Raw genomic sequence first — 23,846 nt, 5'->3', positions numbered from 1 at the left:
GCTCATCAGCGTTTGCTCGGCAGGTGCTCCTTTTCCGTTAAATGCAATAGCTAGGCAGTCTTTAAAGTTATTTAGGGCGGTCAATGTTTAGGACTGCATTTATCTCCAAAAAACTGTTTTTTCACTCTCAAACAGGTGCAGAGACAATAAACTACTCTTAAATGCTTCCAAAACTATGGTATTAAGCTATATGAGGAAACCCACCGTGTACAATTTTCATAAACCGTTCAGGATGCTCCATGGCCCAGAGTCGATGAAATGAAAGATTTTTGTGTGTATTTTGAAAAAGGCAAAGCTTCTCTTCACACGCCAAATATGTGGAACAATGTGACCTTCATGCTCTTGGTACTGATTGTATCTCATGACTTCCACTCCCCTGTTGCCTTTCTGATATTGTATTTTACTGCGTGCCTTCCACTACTGGAGTATATGTCTGTAGTTTGGGACAGAACGAGTAAATCTAATTCTGACTTTCTTGAATGCATCCAGAATAAATTGGTATCTATTTTCAAGCACCGCTTTTGACGTTCTGGAGGGTATAGCCCAGTCCTCCCAAGTATACCTAAACTTACGTTAACCTTTAAGATAAAGACGTATTGAACCAGATCTTCTGTTCCTCTTTAAGGTGGACCATGGCATTATACATTGTCCAAAGCTTCTTTATCATGTGCAATTTTCCGTGCCACAAACGCATACCAGGCAGCATGCCGCTTTTTCTGCATGGCCTTGTTGCATTAGAGACTGTCCTATATGGCTCGACTCCAAAAGACGTATAATAAGTATTCTGACAATATTGACATAATTCAGAGTTCGTTTCCTGTGTTATGTATATATGTAGATAAGCATGTTGGGTGATTGACTTCCCTTTTACGTGCAGCCTCCTTGTTTTCTGTTGCCCTATTTGTTTCTGTTTCCCTATCTCACATTGTTTTGTATACCCTATTTGTCTTCTCTGTAGATTTTGGCTCGCGTATAAATTTTTATGTGCACCAATACGAAGGCTCCGTAGCAGTTCCTGGGCGCTATAACGAACATTGATTGATTGATTGATTGATTGATTGATTGATTGATTGATTGATTGATTGATTGATTGATTGATTGATTGATTGAAACAACTTATTAACTTGGCTGTTTTCAGTGTTATTCTTTGGATTATTTCATTGCTTCTTTGTTTCAGCATTCACGTAATAACTAAACGCTATTTATGTACCTCTAACGTATTTGTCTTTAGTTATTGGTGTTTTCTTTTTTCGTATATATCGTACTACCTTGTTACAGCTCCCACATATGTATTGCCGCTTCGGATTCCTTTGAGGTTACAATAAATGGAACAGAATCAAATTACAGCAAATAACGTACAGTGGAACCAACTTCAAGGAAAACAATGATGCTTCACAATCGTGTCACTAAGAAAAAGAGAAAAAAAAGCCGCGAGACACAAGTCGTCTAAATAAGGACAAATAATTGTGACTGAGCAGAGCACGAAATGACTGTGTCAATGTGTTTTATTTTTGTTTTGATACCACCCACTCATCTCTGTAATTCCTCGTGCCTGGGCGAAAATAAATTAAATGAAATGACTGCTCGAAAAGAACGAAAAGTAAACTTCATTCCTGAGACGAGAAAATGAACGGAAGAAAGATCTATTTTCACTTATAAAGAGCACGCTGCAACATTCTTTTTAAGTTATGCAGGGAATGCATACCATGCTTTCCATAATTAGAGTACCTCTTCCTTCATCGGTAACAGGAGAGCGCCACGATAGAGTAATCCAAAATTAAAATCTGGTCATTCCTTAACATTAAACGATCGTGTCGACACCACTGAGTGCGCGGACGCGCCGAAAATACGTCATAAATGTGTTCGATGTATTGTCCATCAATCTCGGCCTCATCTCCATGGTCTTCCTTTATTGCATACATATTTATTTTCCTGCAAGGTAGTGCTCTTGGTAAAAGTGACTTGTTTCCTATTTTTCGAAGCATAATCTATCTATTTACCTTAAGGGTTGCTATATTTATTCTGTTTCCCTTTAAACGCCCTGTGTCGGTCGGCTTTTCTTTCTACATCCAATGAACGTACCGCACAGTAAAAGCCTATTACGCCACCTGTGAACTATTAATTGAAAGTGCATTACATATACTTTTAACATTTCCTTCCCTATATGCGCATATATCAGCTGTCTGTGGGTAACTAAACACAGTGCCATAACATTTTGATGTTCTGCAGTGCTTAGGGACTGTGTTGTTCAGGGGGCAGGCAGCCTGTAGAGATAGGATCTCTGATTTTTACTTGCATTTAAATCGTAGAACGTTTCTTATACGCACAGTTGACGAGTCTCGTACCTTACGAAAGCAGCGCGACATGACAAATTGTACCGCTTCAACGTACGTTACCGCTCTGTTGTCATTCTGTGTTTCACTCTCCTTCTTCAGAGGTTCGTGAACCACCTGCTCTCGAACCAGTATGAACGTCTCATGTCCGAGGAGAGCAAGGACGAATCGATGCAGATATCGTAAGTCTAAAGTGAGCACCTCTATTTGCCAATAGGGGAGCGATAGTTAAAAAATCACACGACAGTTAGGAGTGTGTAACGCGAATGTTTAAAGGGCCCCTCACCAGGTATGGCCATAGTGAGCTGACGAGCTCAGTGCATACAATGCGCGCTAACGATCGTGTCTGCTAAGAATACATCGCTACGCGCAGCCAAAAGCGCTGAAATTTCAAACCAAGCGCCGTTTGCCCTTCTCCTCGCGGGCGCCGCGCTCCCAGCCGGGGAGGTGACGTATATGCGCAAGTGCGCCTACGTATACACGTCTGTGCTGTGACGCCGCTCATAGTGACGCGTGATTTCGAGAATTATTCAAGGCAACATCTGTTATTCGTTTAATCTATTGCTCCATTACACGAATTAAAGTTTAGAGAAATAATAAAACACACAAACCGTCAGTCGCGCGCGCAGACAACAAAACTATGTCGATTTCTAGCGTGTTCTAGCGCGCGATCATGCTCTTTGATCCGCTTGTATCTGCCTCAGTGTTCGTGTAGCTCTGACTTATACCGCTAGTCAGGTGCTCTCGTGCAGAGCACGCAAAATCGTGCGCTGAGCAAAACGAGGCAAACGCAACAGCTCGCGCGCGACGCCGTCAGCGGAAGTGCGCCGCGCAGCGAAAAAGCGGGAAAAAAAGAACGCTGGACCTGTGACGTTTGCGTCACGCGATCCTCGAGCTCCGGTAGGGTAGGAATTTCTCTTGCGGATGGTAGGCGGTGCAAGTGGAGAGTGTCAGTTCTGGGGGTCACGCTCGCCTCCGGAATTCATGGGTTCGCGGCACTGCTAATATTTCTATCTCTGCTATTAATGAAATAACTTGTAAAATTCTTGCTGTAGAACCCTCCTTAAGGGCGCGTAACTTCCACTGTATAACCAAAATTTGATATGTGGCCTAATGAGGGTCCCTAGACAATCTCGGGCTAGACAATCTCGAACTCGCCGAATCACTTGGGAGAAGGCCCTGCTTTCTCCATGAAATTTCAGTGTGAAGGATGTTCTGAATCGTAGGGCTTTAAACTACTACATTCCTCTCCGATAACCGAGCGCTAGCCGGCTTTATAAGCATACACTGGCGCAGCTGAGCGCACAGAAGCTCAACGAGCATGCCACTGCCGCCGGCACTCTCACAGACACCAAGGGCGCTGTAACGTAAAACTATTCCAAACTTTTCTATTCCAATTCTGCAATCAGCCCTACTCGATTGGTCAAAAACTTTTTTGGACGAGCCCCACTTCACCTGTCTGTCACGCGACGTCAGGAAAACCGCGATAGCTCCCCATCTGATATGACGTGTACACACTGATTATGAATAATTTGGCCAAACAAAATAAAAATTGTTATCTTTAATTCGATGCCTTTTAGCCATAAGCCCTCGGCTATTGGTCAAAGCTTTCGGGCTGCACCAACTTCACCTGCCTGTCATGCGACGTCACAAAACCGCAAAAACTAACTGCGTCAGAGTGACGTGTACGCGTTAAAGATGCATTAATATGCCGAACAAAACTTAACTTTATTCTTAATAACCGCAGGCAGCCCCGTTCCGAAAGGAATAAAAGATAGCTGCCGCCGATCGCTCACGCGCTGGCTACTCACACCTGCTGGAAAACATGGGTTTATTTGCGTATAGTAAAACTTCTTGCTTGGCCGTGTGACGTTTTCCAGCACTTTCGGCATGTTTACGATCTCGTTCTGCCAATTCTTCTTTGCTGAGGATCCATTTTAGCTTCATCCTTAAGCTTCCGTTGCATGCCGCCGCAATTTTCAACTAGCCAACGCAAGCTAAGTAAGGGAAAGCGGACCAATCGCAGACGCCGGTACCACCCACTTCGTCCGGTTATCGATTTTCAGTGCAATGGCTCGGCCCCGTCGAATCCATCTCCACTTGAGCGTGCTCCTCACCTCTTGCCAGCAAAATTAGATAAGACAAGCCGCTCAGCGTAGGCAATGTTATTCGTTTTTCAAGGAAACAAAAGTGACCTCCTATCAACGAGGAGAGCGTTTGATTAGCCTGTTCAGACAACCCTGCCGGTGACCGCCCGATGTTTGCATCGGCGGTTACGCAAATTTGCCTTCAGGAGATTGGAATAAAAACACATTGGAATAGTTTTACATTATAAGGTCCGTTAACGCAACCCCGTGGGATACACTTCCACTTTACGGCGAGCGTAGTCGGTGGGTATCAGCACTATTTGGTGGTGTTAGAGAAAAACCACGCTTTACGTCACGTGACCAAACGCTCCTCTCTCATTAACGGAAGCGCACGCGGCATCGCATGCGCATCCATCAATGGAGCACTTTCTGGGGCGCTGTCAATGTCTGCGATGCGGTAGGCGCCGAAGGTACGAAACTGATTAACGAGTTCAGAAAACCTAACGCTATAGTATTTGCTCCGTTAAAGTGACACAAAAGGGAACTATGAAATGGACACCATCGGCATTTTATACCTCCGCAGTATTTTATATGCGATATGTGTTTAGGCTCAACGTTACACGAGTTCTCTTGCTTGCATGGACGAATAGGATTGCGGCGGTATGTGTTGCCGCGACATAAAGCAGGTATTTGACACTCAGAATTACAGTCGTCGCAGCGTGATAAAACAAAATAAAACCAAAAATTGCAGTGCAGCAATACGGGCTGTTCTGAAGTTGTCAAAGAGATATTTTTTACCCGCCATGGTTGCTTAGTGGCTATGGTTTTGGGCTGCTAAGCACATGGTCGCGAGATCGAATCCCGGTCACGGCGGCCGCATTTCGATGGGGGAGAAATGCGAAAGCACCCGTGTACTTAGATTTAGGTGCACGTTAAAGAACTCTACGTGGGACACATTTCCGGAGTCCCCCACTTTGGTGGGCCTCATGATCAGAAAGTAGTTTTGGCTCGTAAAACCCCATAATTAATTTTTTTAAAGATATTATTTCATATTTTCATTCTAAACACATGTGTGCACCGCGTCTTGTTCACTACAGAATACTGCGAAGCTCTGTCCTGACGCTGAGCTGTGACTACGATCACAATCCATGCGTCTCCTTCTGCCGGAGGATGTTCGAAAACCTCAAGACTAATTATGACGCCGCTTACCACATGTACGTATATAGTTCTAGCCTTAAGTCAATAACTCAGGTCTGTCTGTCTGTCTATCTGGCATGCCTGCATGTATGTATGTATGTATGTATGTATGTATGTATGTATGTATGTATGTATGTATGTATGTATGTATGTATGTATGTATGTATGTATGTATGTATGTATGTATGTATGTATGTATGCATGCATGCATGCATGTATGTATGTATGTATGTATGTATGTATGTATGTATGTATGTATGTATGTATGTATGTATGTATGTATGTATGTATGTATGTATGTATGTATGTATGTGTGTATGTATGTATGTGTGTGTGTGTGTGTATGTATGTATGTATGTATGTATGTATGTATGTATGTATGTGTGTGTATGTATGTATGTATGTATGTATGTATGTATGTATGTATGTATGTATGTATGTATGTATGTATGTATGTATGTAGCTTGCGTGCGCTGCACTTTGCGTCATGCTGTAGGGTTAATTTACCTGTGGCGAACTTCGTATATGCAACCGTCAGGTTCGGGACACTCAGCTGTGAGCCGAATGTGCAGGCGAAGCTGTCGCAGTCACTACTCACGACGAAGGCTTCGGTAGAAATGCACTGATGACCACTCAATTTCGTGCAGGGTGCCGTACTCGTACCGTCCCATCGTGTTCTGCCAGGCCATCAAGCATGGGAACCAGAATGACTTCAACTTCTTGTGGAAGCATTACGAGATGTCGCCCAACACCCAGGAGCGTGTCGTGCTGCTCAAGGCGCTGTCCTGTACCACGGATCTCAAGCTACTAGAGAGGTGAGACATTCGGCACAGAAATAAATGAATGAAACTTTAACAGCACAGGATTGCTCAAGGCCTTAGTCAGGTGAAGGAAAGGAAATGTTCATGACTACGAATAATGACCCCGCAGGCCCGCTTCTACGATAAAGTTCTATCGCGCCATTGGAGCGCTTCGATTGCCGCCTTCAGGGTACACCCATTCGTAAAGGGCGCCACTGCCTTGTATTGATCCCGGTTTCCGTCAAGGCATGGACACTCGCACAGTCCGCAGCAAGTGTCCAATGTCCAGGCGGCTGTCTGTTGAACAATACACACACATGGTGCGAACATTGCCTCCTGTGGGGACACCATCAGAGGAGCCCCTACGAAAGTGCCTCCATTTCGCCAGTAATTCCACAGAGCAGGCGGCAATGCAGAGCTTCCTTGACGCGTTCGCTGTATTGTAAAGATGCAATGGCAACCACATGCAACTTATTTCCGATGTCGGGCAGTTGCTGCAACTCAATTACGGACGAAATGCTTAACAGTGCGTATTGCTTTATTTTGTAACCGTATGGGAGCCGATGTTACACAGCCGTCAACTCAAATTGCAAAGAGGCACTGGCTTCGTTTGTTTATATAGCTGCATAAACTCTGGAAGGAATTTCCACGTGTTTACCGCTTTCTTGTCCTAGATAGGGTTCCGTTGTTCCTTCTTTCACCGCAGGCTGCTGCTGCAGTTGGTAAACAAGAACTCCGGCGTGGAGACGACGCAGAAGGCGGCGAACCTGCTTAACGCCATCTCAAGCACCAGCATATCGGGCAGCAAGAGTGTTATCCGATTCATGACCGACCACCAGGACGCCATGTTCAACCGGTATGTCACAACAGTGGTCACAGCCGGGCCCCGCTAAAATAAGATGCTTGGCCTCGATTGTACTTGGGAAGTGTTTTCCCGTGAGGGGTGGGGGTATGGGTATGCAGCAGGAAAGGTGAATAAATTTTTCCCTCCGGAAAAGTCAGTCAAACCTCCGTATGTAGAGGAGGGTGGGTTTGTATATTTTCACTGCACAGGGAAGTTGTAGATACGTTCCATATAGATCGAGTGAAACAGTGCCCAAAACTCGAACGAGCGAAAGGCGACGCATCTGATGTGCAGCGCTTGTATCGTACGTGGCCGAGTTTTTTTCGCTATTTAATCGTGGTGTCGAGCCTATTCAACTATAAGCTCCAAGTTTCCAGTTCCAAGCGGCATATGCGTTAAACTGGTAAACATCCATCAATAAAGGTAAATTTGCAAACCGGTTTAATTTTCAAAACTTTGTTTTTGAACAGATTCGGCCTGAAGTATTATGTATTCTGCTGTTGCTTGTGTCTCAAAGAGTTCACTTGCCAGCGCTCACCTTTCACTCTGGGGCTGCTTCGCAGGTTCGGTACGCTGCAAGGCCTTTTCGATTCCATCCTGCAAACAATCGTGGACAACATTCGACATGAAAGCGAGCTCGAAAAGGTTCGTAGCGAGGACAAACATGGGAGCCATTCATGTGCCAATGCGTCGTGCTTTTTATTACACATATGACTTTTTGCTACAAGCAGAGGTAGTGGAGGTTACGTGATGTCACGAACGCCATATGGCTGTCCTATTCACTGCCTTATACAGTATAAGTGGGAGATAAACGGACTGAACTGATGCGATCTTTCCATAGTGCGCGTTTGTTCAGAGCCGCATAGCTCGACCTTTACCACGGCTGTCCTGTACTTCATCATCACGGCAGCTGCAATTACGTCGATGCTCGTACAGCCCAGCTACGATGTCATCTCTGGATGTTATTTAACGTTATATTCAATTAACCTGCGTAGTATATAGTATATTGTACTACACTAAGCATAAAGATGTATATTCCATCATCAGGTGCCCAGTTACATCAGCATGAATGCTTCTTTCCTGCGGTCTCCTCCATCAATATCTCAATGTTCTACACGTATTTGTGCGTACACTGATCGCTGCTTTCTCCGCACGTACTATTTGCATTTATTTCGTTGGCATTCCTTTTTGAGCAAACTGGGGATGGTCCGCGAACGAGAACGTACGTGAAAGCAAAACTCTCTTTGTGCAGCTTCACTCAATCTACGAGCGCACCCGAGACGTGCTACCCAGTGAGGAGGAGAAGGTGCAGCGCATGATACAGAACGCGCGCGAGCACATCCGCTGGACTACGTACTTCTACCGGGACGTCGAGTCGTGGCTCGACAAGCGCTTCGTCCTCACCCACCGGGAAAGGGAGCACGCGAAATAAATTGACAGACGTGGGTTTTGTCTATGTGGGTCAGGATGATTATTTTCTGTGCGCTCACCGGGGTGAAAGCTCGGATCGCCGCAGCGCAAGCTCTGTCGATAACTGGACCGTACATGGGTGTGGAATGACTTGTAATACGGCCACAGTGATAGGGAATCATCTGACCATCTATACAGTGTCTTCCTTTGGTAGTTACTCTCCCTTTTCCGTATCGGGTTTGTTTGGTACGTTCCAGCCGCTTTCGCGGGCCTGTCCCGGAGATAGTGCAGTCTAAACATATGGGCCGATCCCGATAGTGGTGCAGTCTAAAGTGGTTCCCGTGGATGTGTGCAGTCTAAAAATATAAGCCGATCCCGAAGGTAGTGCCGAATAAAAATAGGAACCTTTCCCGAAGACAGTGCAGTCAAAACATTTAAGCAGACCGACGCTCCCCCTACAACTCTCACGCGAGGGGTGACGCCGCAGAGATGCGCAGTGATTCCGTCCCACTATACAACGACTGTCTAGAGGCTCAATCGCCTTTCAACTTTATTACAGCTATGTAATGCCACGCAGCTCCATAGGTTTGCGACGTGCGAGAAAGAGAGTGGTTGGGGGCGCCGGTCTCGTCGCTCGTACAGCTCCAGCCAATCGGCGGTGGCCCGAATGGACAATCGAAAATGTGGACTCTTACAGAATGCCCCCAGGGCTGTTAAGGAAATGCTATAGCACGTATCTTGCTGCAAAAATAAGCACGAGCTTAAAGTGAGCAGTTAACTACTTCGCGGTTTCGCAAAGTCTCTGCCTGCCAGCGCTATAATTTATAGAATTTTATACAAACCTCGAGGGAACTATCGCCTTGGAATTGTTCATCAACCATGGGAATGATGGTTTGTACACGGACTATATAATTCTCGTGCTTGTGGCTTCAGGTGTTCTTGTGACTTTATTCTAGACGCTTTATATTTCTAAATTTCCAACAAATCATAGTTTTGTAAACGTGGCAAGTTAGTAATAAGTCTTTGTGTCCATGCGTAATCATTGCGTTTATAACACAATATGTTGTTTTCATCATTGCCCGCCGTGGTTCTTTACCGCTTATGGTGTCGGGCTGTTTAATCGAGGTCGCGGGATCGAAATCGTGCCACGGCAGCCGCATTTCAATGGGGGCGAAATGCGAAAATACCTGTGTACTTAGATTTAAGTGCACGTTAAAGAACCCCAGGTGGCCGAAATTTTTCTGGGTCCTCCCCTACGGCGTGCTTCATAATAAGATCTTGGTTTTGGCACGCAAAACTCCATTTTCTTTTTGTCATCATTCCCCTGCAGCCTGCAGAGCAATGATGTCAAAAAGAAGAAGAAGGGGAACCTGCAGCCCGGATTGCAATTTTAGCAATTTGGACGGTATACAGAGGTTGTGACTTATGTTGTTGTAATGTTCTAGCGACAATTTTTTCTTTATAGCGACGTGACAGACCACTTTGGTGGCATCATAGATAGCGACTTCGAAGGTTACAAACTTGCTATGAAACCAGTTTTCTAGGTCGCACTTACGGACTTTATTATTCAAAAGCTACAAGTAGGCCACCGAAATTGGCCATACGGTGCGGCACTCAATTGTCATCGCGCTGTTAAAAACATGACTTAGCACATGCTGCACAATTTAGTTCTCCTTTCACGAGTGCCAAGCACTCGAAAATTTGCTGGCATAACTTGGACCAAGGGCGTTTTCGTGTTACGAAAATCGTGTTACTCGTACTCTTTTGAACTGTTCTTGATTTGTCACCTTACTACATGAAAGTGAGCGCAAAATTTCAGCTGTCATCATTCGTTGTTATTAAAATATGCTAAGTAAAAGCCCTCTACACCCTGTTGATAAAGTCACTGGTTATTGGACGAATGTGAAATGTTTCAGTAAATGCTTTACGCTACGTTAGCCAATATTCTCAAATTTCTCTACACTTCTCAAATCCACCTACACTATTCAAATTAATTGGTAGTTTTAACGACAGCAATTTTTGTAGGTAACTATGTGCCATTATCATGATATCGTGATTACATACTCGCTCATGAGTGCTAAATTAAAGCAAAGTACGACAAGGAAAGTTAGGAAATTACTAGAACATGAATAAGGGACCTTAAATACGAGCACGCAAGCGCGACATTAGTGCACTCTGAAAACGAAACCAGAATAACTGTTTTTTTTTCTGAATAATATGTTTTGCTACAACATAAATAACTATTAAAAGAATGCAAATAGTAGGTTTTAATATAATTATTTACTTATATTTTTTTTAGAACTGCTCCTTTTTGAGTGGACGCTAACAACCATAGTTTTTGCTTTTCAGATGTAGCAGCGGAAACACATAAGGCAGATTATTGGTCTGGCAACGCTAGCACAATTATTTCTTTTTGTCGTTGTTTGGCAGCGTAGTGTGCGCGTCGCTTCGAAAAAATGGCTAAGAAAAAGGTGATTTCGAAGAAAAATGAGCATGGAAAGGCAAGTATTCCTGAACTGCTCGATAAACCACGCGTTTTTATCAGCCGTTCAGCCGCTTTACGCTGATAATGTTCCTACCAGCAGCGGTTTAGTTTAGCTGCGCATTGTAAACACGTGATTCTCGACTCTGGACCGCTACCTTGTAACCATTCTGATTACAAAACCTTCTAACGTATGATGACTCGTGGCAATGTGTGAACGTGACGTGTAATGTCATGTCTTTTGTTTATCTTTCTAGCCCGGACAGGAACCGCAGAAGGAGCAGAGACGTGGCGTCATCTACATCAAACACATCCCGCACGGGTTTTACGAAGAAGAAATGAAGAAGTATTTCTCACAGTTCGGTACGGTAACTAACCTGAGGCTATCACGAAGTGGGAAGGTACGTTCAGAAAGTTGCGCGCGAAAGCTGCTTTTCATGTCATTTCAATTAACGGTCATCCTGTTGATACAGTTTTTTTTTTTTTGTCGTTGTTGTTGTTGCTGCGGGATTTGTTTGTGACGCTTTAGAATCACCTACGTCTTTGAAACGCGAGAAACATATACGCAGACGTCCATTACCAGCTCGAATTCACGCATCGATGTGTTCGGTCAGCTTCTGCATAACTTCGTTCTTAAATAGACCTCAGACCCTGCCCAGGCGGCGCTGCGGAAAAACCCGTCACCAGCGCCCCCATCGCCGCCTTGGCGCGAACTGAGTAGTGCAAGGAGCGCTGTCCGCAAGCGAAGGTGCATAGGCCACAATGGACCCTTCTCTTTAGTTTGTGTTGAGGCACAGTTTCCTAAAACTCAAGGACCCGGAAAGCTTCTTCCGCACGACCACGCTTCCGGAAAGGAAGCTCAGCAGGGCGAAGTACGTGTACAATATAAAATAACGTCTCAGGTGTTATTTCAGCGCGCTGCAACTCGCTAGTACAGAGAGCTTCAGGTTTTTCTATCAGGCATATCAGCATAAAAATCTAAGCGTTCCAAATTGGTTCATATTGAATATGTCCTGAACACAAGACTTAGGTATCTCCTGTATTTTTATGTATTTTATCATAATGTTTTGTCTCGCAATTATTTACAGAGAGTAAATCCTTTCATAGCCTTTTTGCAGGGCAGCAAACAGAAAACCTTTTCCAAGGCAGCAAACAGCGTGCGATCATAACGAAAGTAAGCTTCCTACAGTGCCTACGTGCTGCATCTTTCTTTCTCGCAGGAGCTACAACATCGCTCAGTACCTTAATTTGAACTTTTCGCAGACGCTTCGAGCAACAAGCGCGCACAAATTAATGTAAATAAACGCAACACTTTTTTCTTTACACACGTGCGTTACTTCGCAATTACTCATCCAGTGCTCCTACAGCAACTTTATTGCTCACATTTGAAAAACGCAGTCGAGCAGGCTCAGCATATTGCGAAGCGTGCTTGTTGTATCGGCGCAGAACATAGAAACTACCGAAAGTAGAAATGAGCTCGCGATACAACGATGCTCTAGAACAGGATTTTGAATTCATAAACGAGCCAAAATGTTTGGTTAAGCTGACTTGCCAAATCTCTCCATTCCACTTGTTGAGTCAAGCGGAGGCGGACGTCTGTTAAAAGGTGGAGATATTGATGGCACATAAGCAGGATGATTCGCAACATTGTTTTTTTTTCTGTTACCAACGAAGTGGCGGCTGCAGGTTCTTAAGTTTTCGCTTTACCACGGTCCTCCGTCAGGGCTACACAACACAATTACGGAAGAACAAAATTGTCGCACTTTCTCATGCGAGCCGCTGTGTTGTTGGAATGCAAGTAATCCGATTACCCTACAGGTTGAACGGCCCGTATCCTGTGCTCTCGCCTTTCCCCTTCATACGATCGCGATGGAAATCGGTAAAACTGAACGTTGTTATTCCGTCCTTCACGTTCATGGCAATTTACAACACAACAGTAGCGTCAATTGCGGCGTTTCTTCGTAGCGTGTGGAGCTATCGCGGTTGCCGTCGTTTCCGCCATCAGTCTGAAGAGAGAGCTTTATGGCAGTTCGGCGGCGCGTCTGACTATCGGAGAAATTCATAGCTCTCTGTCTGGGTGTTAAATGCGCAAAACACTCGCACTATGGACACTATGGACACTATGGACACACTATGGACTATGGACTAAGGTGCAGCGGTGGCGTAGAGGTAGAACACCCGCCTCGCGTGCAAGAGGTCCGTGGTTCGAATCCCGGTGCCGGCAATTTTCCACCGGATTAAAAAAAAAAAAAAAAAAAATCCGCGTGTTGTTAAAATTGCATAAACAGGGCTGGAGTGTGGCCTGATCCCGGTGACCAGAACCGGTAACGCACTCCCTCACCAGAGCAGGATTGGCCACCCTGGTGCAGTACTTGGCCACAACCTCCTATATGAACAACACAATCAAACCCCGGCCCTCAGTCCCCAGCAGCTGTGAAGCAACTGACCACGGCGGCGGTCAGACCTGCGACGCAGCAGAGGGTGCTAAGAATCACTGGCTCCGGACAGGCCGCCATTGGAATATGAACCTGGCTACGTTTAATGGTAGAACGTTATCTAGTGAGGCGAGTCTAGCAGTACTATTGGAGGAATTAGAGGGCAGTAAATGGGACATAATAGGGCTCAGTGAAGTTAGGAGGCCAAAAGAGGCATATACAGTGCTAAAAAGCGGGCACGTCCTGTGCTACCGGGGCTTAGCGGAGAGAAGAGAACTAGGCGTCGGATTCCTGATTAATAAGAATATAGCTGGTAACATACAGGAATTCTATAGCATTAACGAGAGGGTGGCAGGTCTTGTTGTGAAACTTAATAAGAGGTACAAAATGAAGATTGTACAGGTCTACGCCCCTACATCCAGTCATGATGACCAGGAAGTCGAAAGCTTCTATGAAGACGTGGAATCGGCGATGGGTAGAGTGAAAACTAAATACACTATACTAATGGGCGACTTCAATGCCAAGGTAGGCAAGAAGCAGGCTGGAGACAAGGCAGTGGGGGAATATGGCATAGGCACTAGAAATACCAGGGGGGAGTTATTAGTAGAGTTTGCGGAACAGAATAATATGAGGATAATGAATACTTTCTTCCGCAAGCGGGATAGCCGAAAGTGGACGTGGAGGAGCCCGAACGGCGAGACTAGAAATGAAATAGACTTCATACTCTGCGCTAACCCTGGCATCATACAGGATGTGGACGTGCTCGGCAAGGTGCGCTGCAGTGACCACAGGATGGTAAGAACTCGAATTAGCCTAGACCTGAGAAGGGAACGGAAGAAACTGGTACATAAGAAGCCGATCAATGAGTTAGCGGTAAGAGGGAAAATAGAGGAATTCCAGATCAAGCTACAGAACAGGTATTCAGCTTTAACTCAGGAAGAGGACCTTAGTGTTGAAGCAATGAACGACAATCTTGTCGGCATCATTAAGGAGTGTGCAATGGAAGTCGGTGGTAACCCCGTTAGGCAGGATACCAGTAAACTATCGCAGGAGACGAAAGATCTGATCAAGAAACGCCAGGGTATGAAAGCCTCTAACCCTACAGCTAGAATAGAACTGGCAGAACTTTCGAAGTTAATCAACAAGCGTAAGACAGCTGACATAAGGAAGTATAATATGGATAGAATTGAACATGCTCTCAGGAATGGAGGAAGCCTAAAAACAGTGAAGAAGAAACTAGGAATTGGCAAGAATCAGATGTATGTGTTAAGAGACAAAGCCGGCAATATCATTACTAATATGGATGAGATAGTTCAAGTGGCTGAGGAGTTCTATAGAGATCTATACAGTACCAGTGGCACCCAGGACGATAATGGAACAGAAAATAGTCTAGAGGAATTCAAAATCCCACAGGTAACGCCGGAAGAAGTAAAGAAAGCCTTGGGAGATATGCAAAGGGGGAAGGCAGCTGGGGAGGATCAGGTAACAGCAGATTTGTTGAAGGATGGTGGGCAGATTGTTCTAGAGAAACTGGCCACCCTGTATACGCAATGCCTCATAACGTCGAGCGTACCGGAATCTTGGAAAAACGCTAACATAATCCTAATCCATAAGAAAGGGGACGCCAAAGACCTGAAAAATTATAGACCGATCAGCTTACTGTCCGTTGCCTACAAACTATTTACTAAGGTAATCGCAAATAGAATCAGGAACACCTTAGACTTCTGTCAAGCAAAGGACCAGGCAGGATTCCGTAAAGGCTACTCAACAATAGATCATATTCACACTATCAATCAGGTGATAGAGAAATGTGCGGAATATAATCAACCCTTATATATAGCTTTCATTGATTACGAGAAAGCATTTGATTCTGTCGAAACCTCAGCAGTCATGGAGGCATTACGGAATCAGGGTGTAGACGAGCCGTATGTAAAAATACTGAAAGATATCTATAGCGGCTCCACAGCCACCGTAGTCCTCCATAAAGAAAGCAACAAAATCCCAATAAAGAAAGGCGTCAGGCAGGGCGATACGATCTCTCCAATGCTATTCACAGCGTGTTTACAGGAGGTATTCAGAGACCTGGATTGGGAAGAAATGGGGATAAGAGTAAATGGAGAATACCTTAGTAACTTGCGATTCGCTGATGATATTGCCTTGCTTAGTAACTCAGGGGACCAACTGCAATGTATGCTCACTGACCTGGAGAGGCAAAGCAGAAGAGTGGGTCTAAAAATTAATCTGCAGAAAACTAAAGTAATGTTTAACAGTCTGGGAAGAGAACAGCAGTTTACGATAGGTAGTGAGGCACTGGAATTGGTAAGGGAATACATCTACTTAGGGCAGATAGTGACTGCGGATCCGGATCATGAGACTGAAATAATCAGAAGAATAAGAATGGGCTGGGGTGCGTTTGGCAGACATTCTCAGATCATGAACAGCAGATTGCCATTATCCCTCAAGAGGAAAGTTTATAACAGCTGTGTCTTACCAGTACTCACGTACGGGGCAGAAACCTGGAGGCTTACGAAAAGGGTTCTACTTAAATTGAGGACGACGCAACGAGCTATGGAAAGAAGAATGATAGGTGTAACGTTAAGGGATAAGAAAAGAGCAGATTGGGTGAGGGAACAAACGCGAGTTAATGACATCTTAGTTGAAATCAAGAAAAAGAAATGGGCATGGGCAGGACATGTAATGAGGAGGGAAGATAACCGATGGTCATTAAGGGTTACGGACTGGATTCCAAGGGAAGGGAAGCGTAGCAGGGGACGGCAGAAAGTTAGGTGGGCGGATGAGATTAAGAAGTTTGCAGGGACGGCATGGCCACAATTAGTACATGACCGGGGTTGTTGGAGAAATATGGGAGAGGCCTTTGCCCTGCAGTGGGCGTAACCAGGCTGATGATGATGATGATGATGATGATGGACCAAAATCTAGTTAAATTCTTGTTTTGCAGTCGCTAGCTGCATAGGTAACTTAGCAAGGGAGTTGGGCTTCGCACTACTCAATTACTGCCTCTTCACACCGGCAGGTGGCGCTATGAGTCTTGCAAAACTCCAGAGTCTGACGTCCATAGAGATTTCTTGCGTTTTCGTGATGCACGTCTTGCTGACCGGCACTTGTCCGAAGAGCAAGGTGGGACGAGCTGTTTCCCTCCTTGTATGTTAGAAATGGATAATTGTTTAAAGTGCATCCTACCCACATACTTTTAAGATTTTGTGGAATTTACAGTATTTATACTATCCAATTGCAGCTGTGTGTAATATCCTGCTTGTAGTGGCTGCATTTAAGTACAAAAAGTGTTCTTAGCATGCTCGTTCAGCAGGTGTTTCTCACTGGGATCATGTGCTGTTCTGCTATGTCTTAAATTGCAGATCAACTTTGCATCAAGATTGGGGCGATATGTTAGGGACAACAAGCTTCCTGCAGGCTGCACTGAGACAGGTTAGGCAGATAGGCAGAGGCTTACCTCATGGGCAACTTGAGCAACACAGCTGAAAAGGAGATTAACCCCCATATGCAGAAATGTGCCTTAACTTACAGCCCATGCTTGACTAGGTCAAGATGACATTCGAGATGAATGCACCGAAGCAGAGGCAATGAGTACCTTGGGCGCGTTCCTGCCCGGCATTACCTTGACCAAGTCAAGCATGGGGTTCAAGTTATTGCACATTTCTTAATACTGGGCTAAGCATTCAGAAAGGTCACACAGGCTGCAAAAGACTGGACATGAAGAGGGAAAAAACAGCACTCAATGTTAACTGAATTTTACAGGGTAGGCTGTTATGAGCATAATCCAGTTTTCATATTGGTTGCCAATGTTGTCTGCTTGCTGTCGCCAGGAATGAGAAAAAGTACCTAGTTCCTGCCTGTATTGAACCCAAGCCCTGTGCGCAGGAATCAGCTACTCTATCACTGCACCATGCTAGTGTTTGCTAGCTGCTGCGCAAACATGCCCTATACAGGCATCCTAGAATTTGAGCAGTCATGCAATGTGAGGTGTGCGCTGCATAGTGTCGATACGTGCAAACGTGTCATTTCAGTTACGTTCTATTCCACCAGCTGTCACGACATGTAGCAGTTGCGGTGTATCCTGCCACATGTTGAGGGATTGGACATGTGCACTGTATAGACTCGATACCTGTGTTTACCCTTTAGTACGCATTATGGCACCTTCTCCCAAGGTACAAACTGCTGCTGAAGAAGTTAATCATAGAGCTGCATACGTAGCTGTAACCAGGCAACATCTGGCTTAGCAGACCATTGAGCAGAGAGCAATAAATGTCGCAGCTTGCTATTGACATCAGGCAGACACTTCAGTTCGTTCTTGTGAAAACAACGCAAAGAGTCTTCGCTGCGAAGACCCTCTCGTGCATGCTGCTGAAAATGCAGCCCAACAGCTTTGCCACCAAGGCCCTTATGCAGTGTGTGCAAGAAAACCTTGACCTGTTGTTTCCAGTACACAATGCAGCTCTTCACGCACCAGGTCTTGTTTGGCCTTTGTTCTTATAAACAACAAAGTACCCGTAGGGCCCCACTCCATTTCCTTCGTGACCTACTTTTCATATCGTAAAGCAAGAGGGCAAGACATGCTTACTCACCTGCTAGCAGCTGTTACGTAAATGTATCTATGTAAATGGCCTGCTCCATGTGTTTGTTCACAAATTGGATCATCTGCACAACTGTGGTTCTCCTGCGCTGTTCTTATTCAGACATGTCACCATTTGTATATATCTTTCTCCCTGTATGCTGCCAGAACTGCTGTTGTTCCTTATACGTAGTATTCAGATGAAAGAAAGGAAAAGCGAATTCTCGAATCAAATAGCAGGGAATATTCTATTAGTATTCTAAATTTCTAATATTTGTGCACCCCATAAGTTGCAGATTAATATTTTAAAGGGTAACTAAGTATAACCAGTCCAGCTAACTAATCAAAATAGAAGGTGCTGGCAGATTCCTAGACAATGTACAGTTAGTTTCCCCTTTTGTGTTCCTTGTTGCAAGGCTACTGAGAAACCTTTCATGTTTGCAGAAAGGAAGAAGTTGAATTTTTGTCAAATGTTCTTGGGCTCACTGACTTTCATGTATTTTCATTTGCAGACTGGTGGCAGCCGTGGCTATGCATTTGTTGAGTTTCTGTCTGAAGATGTTGCCAAGATTGTTGCTGACACCATGGATGGTTATCTCTTCTTCAACAAGATAATGAAATGTGAGCTAAATTTGTGGGCACACTTCAAATTTCCACTCTTTACGGTACACAGAATGCACATGAATGCTTTAGCTTTATTGGTAGTTTATAGTGGCTGATATCAAGAGTTTTTGTTGTGCCAACAGATGCCTAAAGGGTCCTTGAAACTGTTTTGGACAAATTTTCTAGACTTGTAGGGTACAGCTACAGTAAAACACTAATACTCACTAATAGAGCTACGGATGGTTACAAGTTACCCTCCTCCCTAGCCATGCTTTTTCTTCTCAACTCATTCGTCCAGCGATCAGGGCTAAGCTCCACCTTCACTGGCTCTGTACCATGATGTGACGTCATGTCATCTACATCCGGTATCTTCCAGTCTCGCAAAACCTCTTCAACTTCTCCACTAGCCGCCTGGCTGTCTATCCCTAGCAAGAGCTATCCAAGCAGCGTGTATTGCGAGTGTTGTTGCAGCACTGGGCGTGTCCAGTATTCAGGTAAACGCAGGCGAGCTGGGTGTTTTGACAGATGCACAGAGATGTAAATTAAAGGACCTCCACGCTACTGCCACTGTGATAGAAGGCATCAGACAAAATTAACATTGTGAGCTGCCTCCATGGTGGCGGAGAACTTAACCAGCCAAACACAGAGCTACTAGTATTGTTGTAACCAAGTGAGAAACAGTTTAAATGTATCAAAAGACGTACATGTTCACGACTGTGCTGCTACTAAAAATTTACACCAGCAGCAAAGTAGAATACGCTTGATCACTGCTATATTAGGTATGTGTTTAGTTCAGCTCTGTGCTACCAGGTGGCTGCACCTCGCAGGCCACTTACATTTGCACCTCCACCCATCTGGCAAAAATGCCAAGTCCGCCTGTGTTTACCAGAATACCGGAACCGCTAAAACTCCCTATCGTGTTACTAATCTTCCGGCATGAAGTGATGGCTGCAAACGTAGATCCTGGCGCCCATCGGATACTGACAGCCCGATGCACTGCAGTCATTCGACTCGCCTGTTTCCTTGCAGAAGGAAATGATGTCACAGCTTGACATGTCACCAATTGCTAGGTTTGACGCCCACATTGCAATAAGGGCGATTCATGGTTCTCGGAAAAAAAAAAAAACCTTGAGACCAATGTCAACAGCACAGCTCGCATCAGCTTGGAGCACATTGTAGCGCAAACAGGCAATCCTTGCTGTGTGCCGGAAGTGGTTGAGTGTAGTGAGAAACTGTCATAATGCCACTTTGTAACTTTTCTTACAGAGACATATTAACCACCATTCCAAATATTATGAACAACATATTTGTTCATAATGTTGGAGAAATTATCGGTGATGCAACCTTAGTAGCCAATTGGATAGCTCACCCAACTGACGTCAGTTGGGGTAGCTACCATATCTATTCAAACATAGGTCAGCCTTTTTTTTTTTTCTGGAAATGGTATCCATAATTAGCTGTTGACCTATGTTCCTGATCAGCGCTAGCAAAAGTACCGAGCTAATGGAGTTCGAATGTAGAACAGAGCCGCTGCTTGAATCGTAAGGGCCAAGGCTGCAAACCAAAATGTCCTGCCATGCATGTCGATACATTGAAGCCGCAGTCACACAATACACAAATACCGTATTTACTCGATTCTAATGCGTACCTGTGCAGTACAGTACTAACTAATTTAACAAGCATGGTGTCACAAACGCACTAGAAAACTAATACATCTGACTCGATGACCGCTGAAACTCGCTATCAAAACCTGTGGAGTGAGGAAGCATGGCAGCAGCTGCCTCTCGCTTCAATGCGAACTGTAAGTGGTGAAAAAACAGCACGCGGCAGACTCTGTCCCCGTCGCAAATTGCTTTCAAGATAGGGCCAAGGCGATCATATTGCCGAAGTAGATCATCGCATCAGTCCACTCTGTTGCTTACTGGTGAAAACTATTTCCTTGTGTTTGTGCCAGTCCTGCATGTAGGTTTCAGGTACTGCGAACCTCCGTGATGCGGCCCCATTTTCATCTGTCTCAGCACACGTGATCACTTTCCTTTTAAATGTGGCATCATGATGAACTCAGCACTTCATGTTGATAGAGCAAATGCAGAAAATTGGAAGACATACGGTGGACTAATGCCTAAGCACACGTACTACAGCACATGAAGGAAGCTATGGCAGCCAAGCTTGAAGCACGTACGAGGCAGCCATATTGAAATGCCCATGGTGATATCGTAATGCAGATGTAGGGCCTTGCTCGATTCTAACACACCGATTCTAATGGGTCGACCTGTACTCAAATAATTCTTTATTTCTTGCAGAGCACAATATATAGGGTTCGATCTATGTTTATGCTCTAGCTATTTTCAAGTGAATACGCTACATAAATTGTGAGGTGATGGCTGAAAACATGGGGGAGTGGCGCTGCTGTGATTGGTAGGAATGTACGTGTTTAAAACCTTATAATTAATTGCACATATTAAGCGGAGTGCCTAAATGTGTCGCTTAATCATCAGAAGTACCTACCCTAATGACTCATTACATTTGTACAAAATTGTCAAAATCGTTTCAGTGTCCCTTTAAAGGCCGAAGAGCACCGCAGTTAAGGTTCTTATGTTTTTTTAAAAAGCAGTGTTTACAGTTAAGCTTGTTGCACAGCGTTGTGTGTCTTCCTTGTTACCTTCCATGGTGGCTTAGTGGCAATGATGTTGCGCTGCTAAGCACGAGGTTGTGGGATCAAATCCCGGCCATGGTGACATTTCGATGGGGGTGAAATGCAAAAAGGCCTGTGTCCCGTGCATTGGGAGCACGGGACACAAGCCCCCAATTAAAGTTAAAGATCCTTAGGTGGTTAAAATTATAATCCGGAGTCCCCCACTACAGGGTGCCTCATAATCAAATCATGGTTTTTGTCATCTAAAACCCTAGAATTCAATTCAGTTTGTGCTTCTGTTCGTCATTGTCATATTTCTATGCTGTTCACTTCACTTGGTTACCTTAAGGATTCCTCTAGGGGGAATTACACAAGGGGTATGATTATTAAGTACAGATTGCCGGAGAAAATTCGTAGAGCTGTATCGTCCACCCAGCCTGTAGAACAGGAACAGCATATTTTTATTGCAGAGCTTCTGTTATAAAAGCATTCAAGATTTGCAAGATCTGCTTGATCTAGAACAAAGCACCAACATGATCGTTGTAATGTCACAAATATTCTGGCTTACAGATTTGAGGCATTTTCCTGCAAGAAAGGTTTGCAACACTTGCGAGCTGAAGTTCTTTTTTTTTTTTTAAATATTGTGTAATCCTTTTTCTTTAGCAGTAGACATGGCTAGACTCTAACAAATGCTGCCCAAAATCTTTCTTGCCCTTGCAGATATTTGAAGATCCTTTTCAACACTCCAAATCAGTGCTAAAAGCAACACCAACCTGTGTGCACTTCCTGAAGTGTATTGTATCAATTTAGCTCAGCTGAACATTTGTCTTTTGTGTCCCCCCTTGAGATGCATCTCATTGCGTGTTTGTTGTCATGCCTTTGTTCTGATCAAGATGTCTCACAAAAAGCATGTTTTCCTTTCCACATGTATAGTAGCATGAAAAATTCCTAAAGTCCCCACAAATTTCTAGATCTCCACAAATTCACAAAACCTTTTCACAATTAGTGGATTTATTGGTAATTGGTATGGCGCTTTCCATTCTCTTAACACTTGCGAAAAAAGCTGTAGAAGTACTAAGTTGTGGTGTTGTGCATCTTGCGTGTCTTAGCTCTGTGAGAAGTTTGCTATTCAAAGGAACCATGCAGCAACGTGCACAAGGATTATCTAGCACACTAATCAGAAAAACAAGTCCTGCTGTATTAGTAGGTTACCCTTCTGCAACCGCAAAAAATATCACTCTTACTTTGAGACTAGGCTTGATAAATCAGAAAAGACACAAAAAATGAAAGATGGGTGGCAATGCCACCTTGAAGTTTTCGCACCAACTGGCTGTGATGTCATAGGGCATCTGCTCGGGCCTAGTAAATTTTTCATTGTAAGAATGAACTGCATTCTACTCTAAAGAAGTTAAAAATTTAACTTGGCAATGTTGTTGAGAATTGTTACTGTTCCACAGCAGCTCAAATACAGGGAAAATGTTTTAAAATTCAGTAAGTGGAAGTTTTGTCTTCAGGTTCTGTTCTGATAATTGGCCTCTTGCTGTGAAATTGACACAAATAGAGTTTTGAAAGGATATATTTTATCAGTCTAAACTGATTTAGTGCTTCTCTCTAGTTGTTTTTTAAAAGAAGATATAACTTTGCTCTACTGGGTAAAGGGTAGAATTTCTTTTTTGAGCTGATGGTAACACTGAATCACAAATTGATTTTTAGTGGCCTAAATTTATATGTTTCGTGTTTTGCTGCTGCTGCAGGCAGCGTGGTACCTAGGGAGCATGTGCACGAGGGCCTGTTCCGGCACTTTCGCTACCCGTTCCCACTGCGCAAGGAGGTGGTGCGCACCGTCCACAACCGCCGTCGCACGGCTGAATCCGAGAAGCGCAGTGCCCATCGCCGCTTGGCTACTTTGGAGCGGACTAGGGCTCAGCTGCGCAAGATGGGAGTCCGCTGTGACTTTGTCCCTGAGGTGAGCAACCACCTGCCTACGGTCGTCCTCTGATAATTCAGACACCGATAATTCGGGCTTGCTTGATTAATTGGACAAATCCGTGGCACCGTCACTGGCCCCATAGACTTAGAGTATACAGTGAAAGCTCGTTAATTCGAACTTCAATAATTCGAATTTATGAATAATTCGAACTGTACGATTTGGTCCGGCCAAGCTCCACAGAAGTCTATGTATAAAAAAGTCCGTTAATTCGAACGCGAGAAGGTTCCCTCACGGATAATTCGAACTACGCTCGCCTGGCACACGGCCAGAGAAACGCACCTACTGCCTACACACGAGGCTGTATTGCCTCCGAAACGGAGAGAACGGCGAGAGAAGGCAAAATCGGAAAAAAAATCAAACCGACGCGGGGTCAGCCAGAAGGCAGCGGCGGCTGCCGCCTCTCCGTTCTACGTAACCTCCGAGACTTCTTGCCCGTTGC

At 44.6% G+C, this 23,846-nt stretch overlaps 2 protein-coding genes across 2 annotated transcripts in view; both read left to right on the top strand.

The window, feature by feature from the left end:
• The window catches only part of LOC135909757 (aminopeptidase N-like), a 39,314-nt gene extending 30,597 nt beyond the window's left edge, over positions 1–8,717 (top strand). The window contains exons 17-22 of the mRNA XM_065441824.1: positions 2,436–2,515; positions 5,518–5,634; positions 6,265–6,432; positions 7,124–7,273; positions 7,825–7,906; positions 8,514–8,717. Coding sequence (XP_065297896.1) covers positions 2,436–2,515; positions 5,518–5,634; positions 6,265–6,432; positions 7,124–7,273; positions 7,825–7,906; positions 8,514–8,693 — 777 coding nt within the window. The 3' untranslated portion in view covers positions 8,694–8,717. The remainder of the gene's footprint in view (positions 1–2,435; positions 2,516–5,517; positions 5,635–6,264; positions 6,433–7,123; positions 7,274–7,824; positions 7,907–8,513) is intronic.
• Positions 8,718–11,043: 2,326 nt separating this feature from the next.
• The window catches only part of LOC135909758 (MKI67 FHA domain-interacting nucleolar phosphoprotein-like), a 34,624-nt gene continuing 21,821 nt past the window's right edge, over positions 11,044–23,846 (top strand). The window contains exons 1-4 of the mRNA XM_065441825.1: positions 11,044–11,172; positions 11,411–11,554; positions 18,692–18,800; positions 23,172–23,383. Of these exons, the coding sequence (XP_065297897.1) occupies positions 11,128–11,172; positions 11,411–11,554; positions 18,692–18,800; positions 23,172–23,383 (510 nt within the window). The 5' untranslated portion in view covers positions 11,044–11,127. The remainder of the gene's footprint in view (positions 11,173–11,410; positions 11,555–18,691; positions 18,801–23,171; positions 23,384–23,846) is intronic.

This window comes from Dermacentor albipictus, chromosome 4 (assembly GCF_038994185.2).
Source record: "Dermacentor albipictus isolate Rhodes 1998 colony chromosome 4, USDA_Dalb.pri_finalv2, whole genome shotgun sequence".
NCBI classification, from domain to species: Eukaryota; Metazoa; Arthropoda; class Arachnida; order Ixodida; family Ixodidae; genus Dermacentor; species Dermacentor albipictus.
This window is presented reverse-complemented; position numbering and strand designations above follow the sequence as displayed.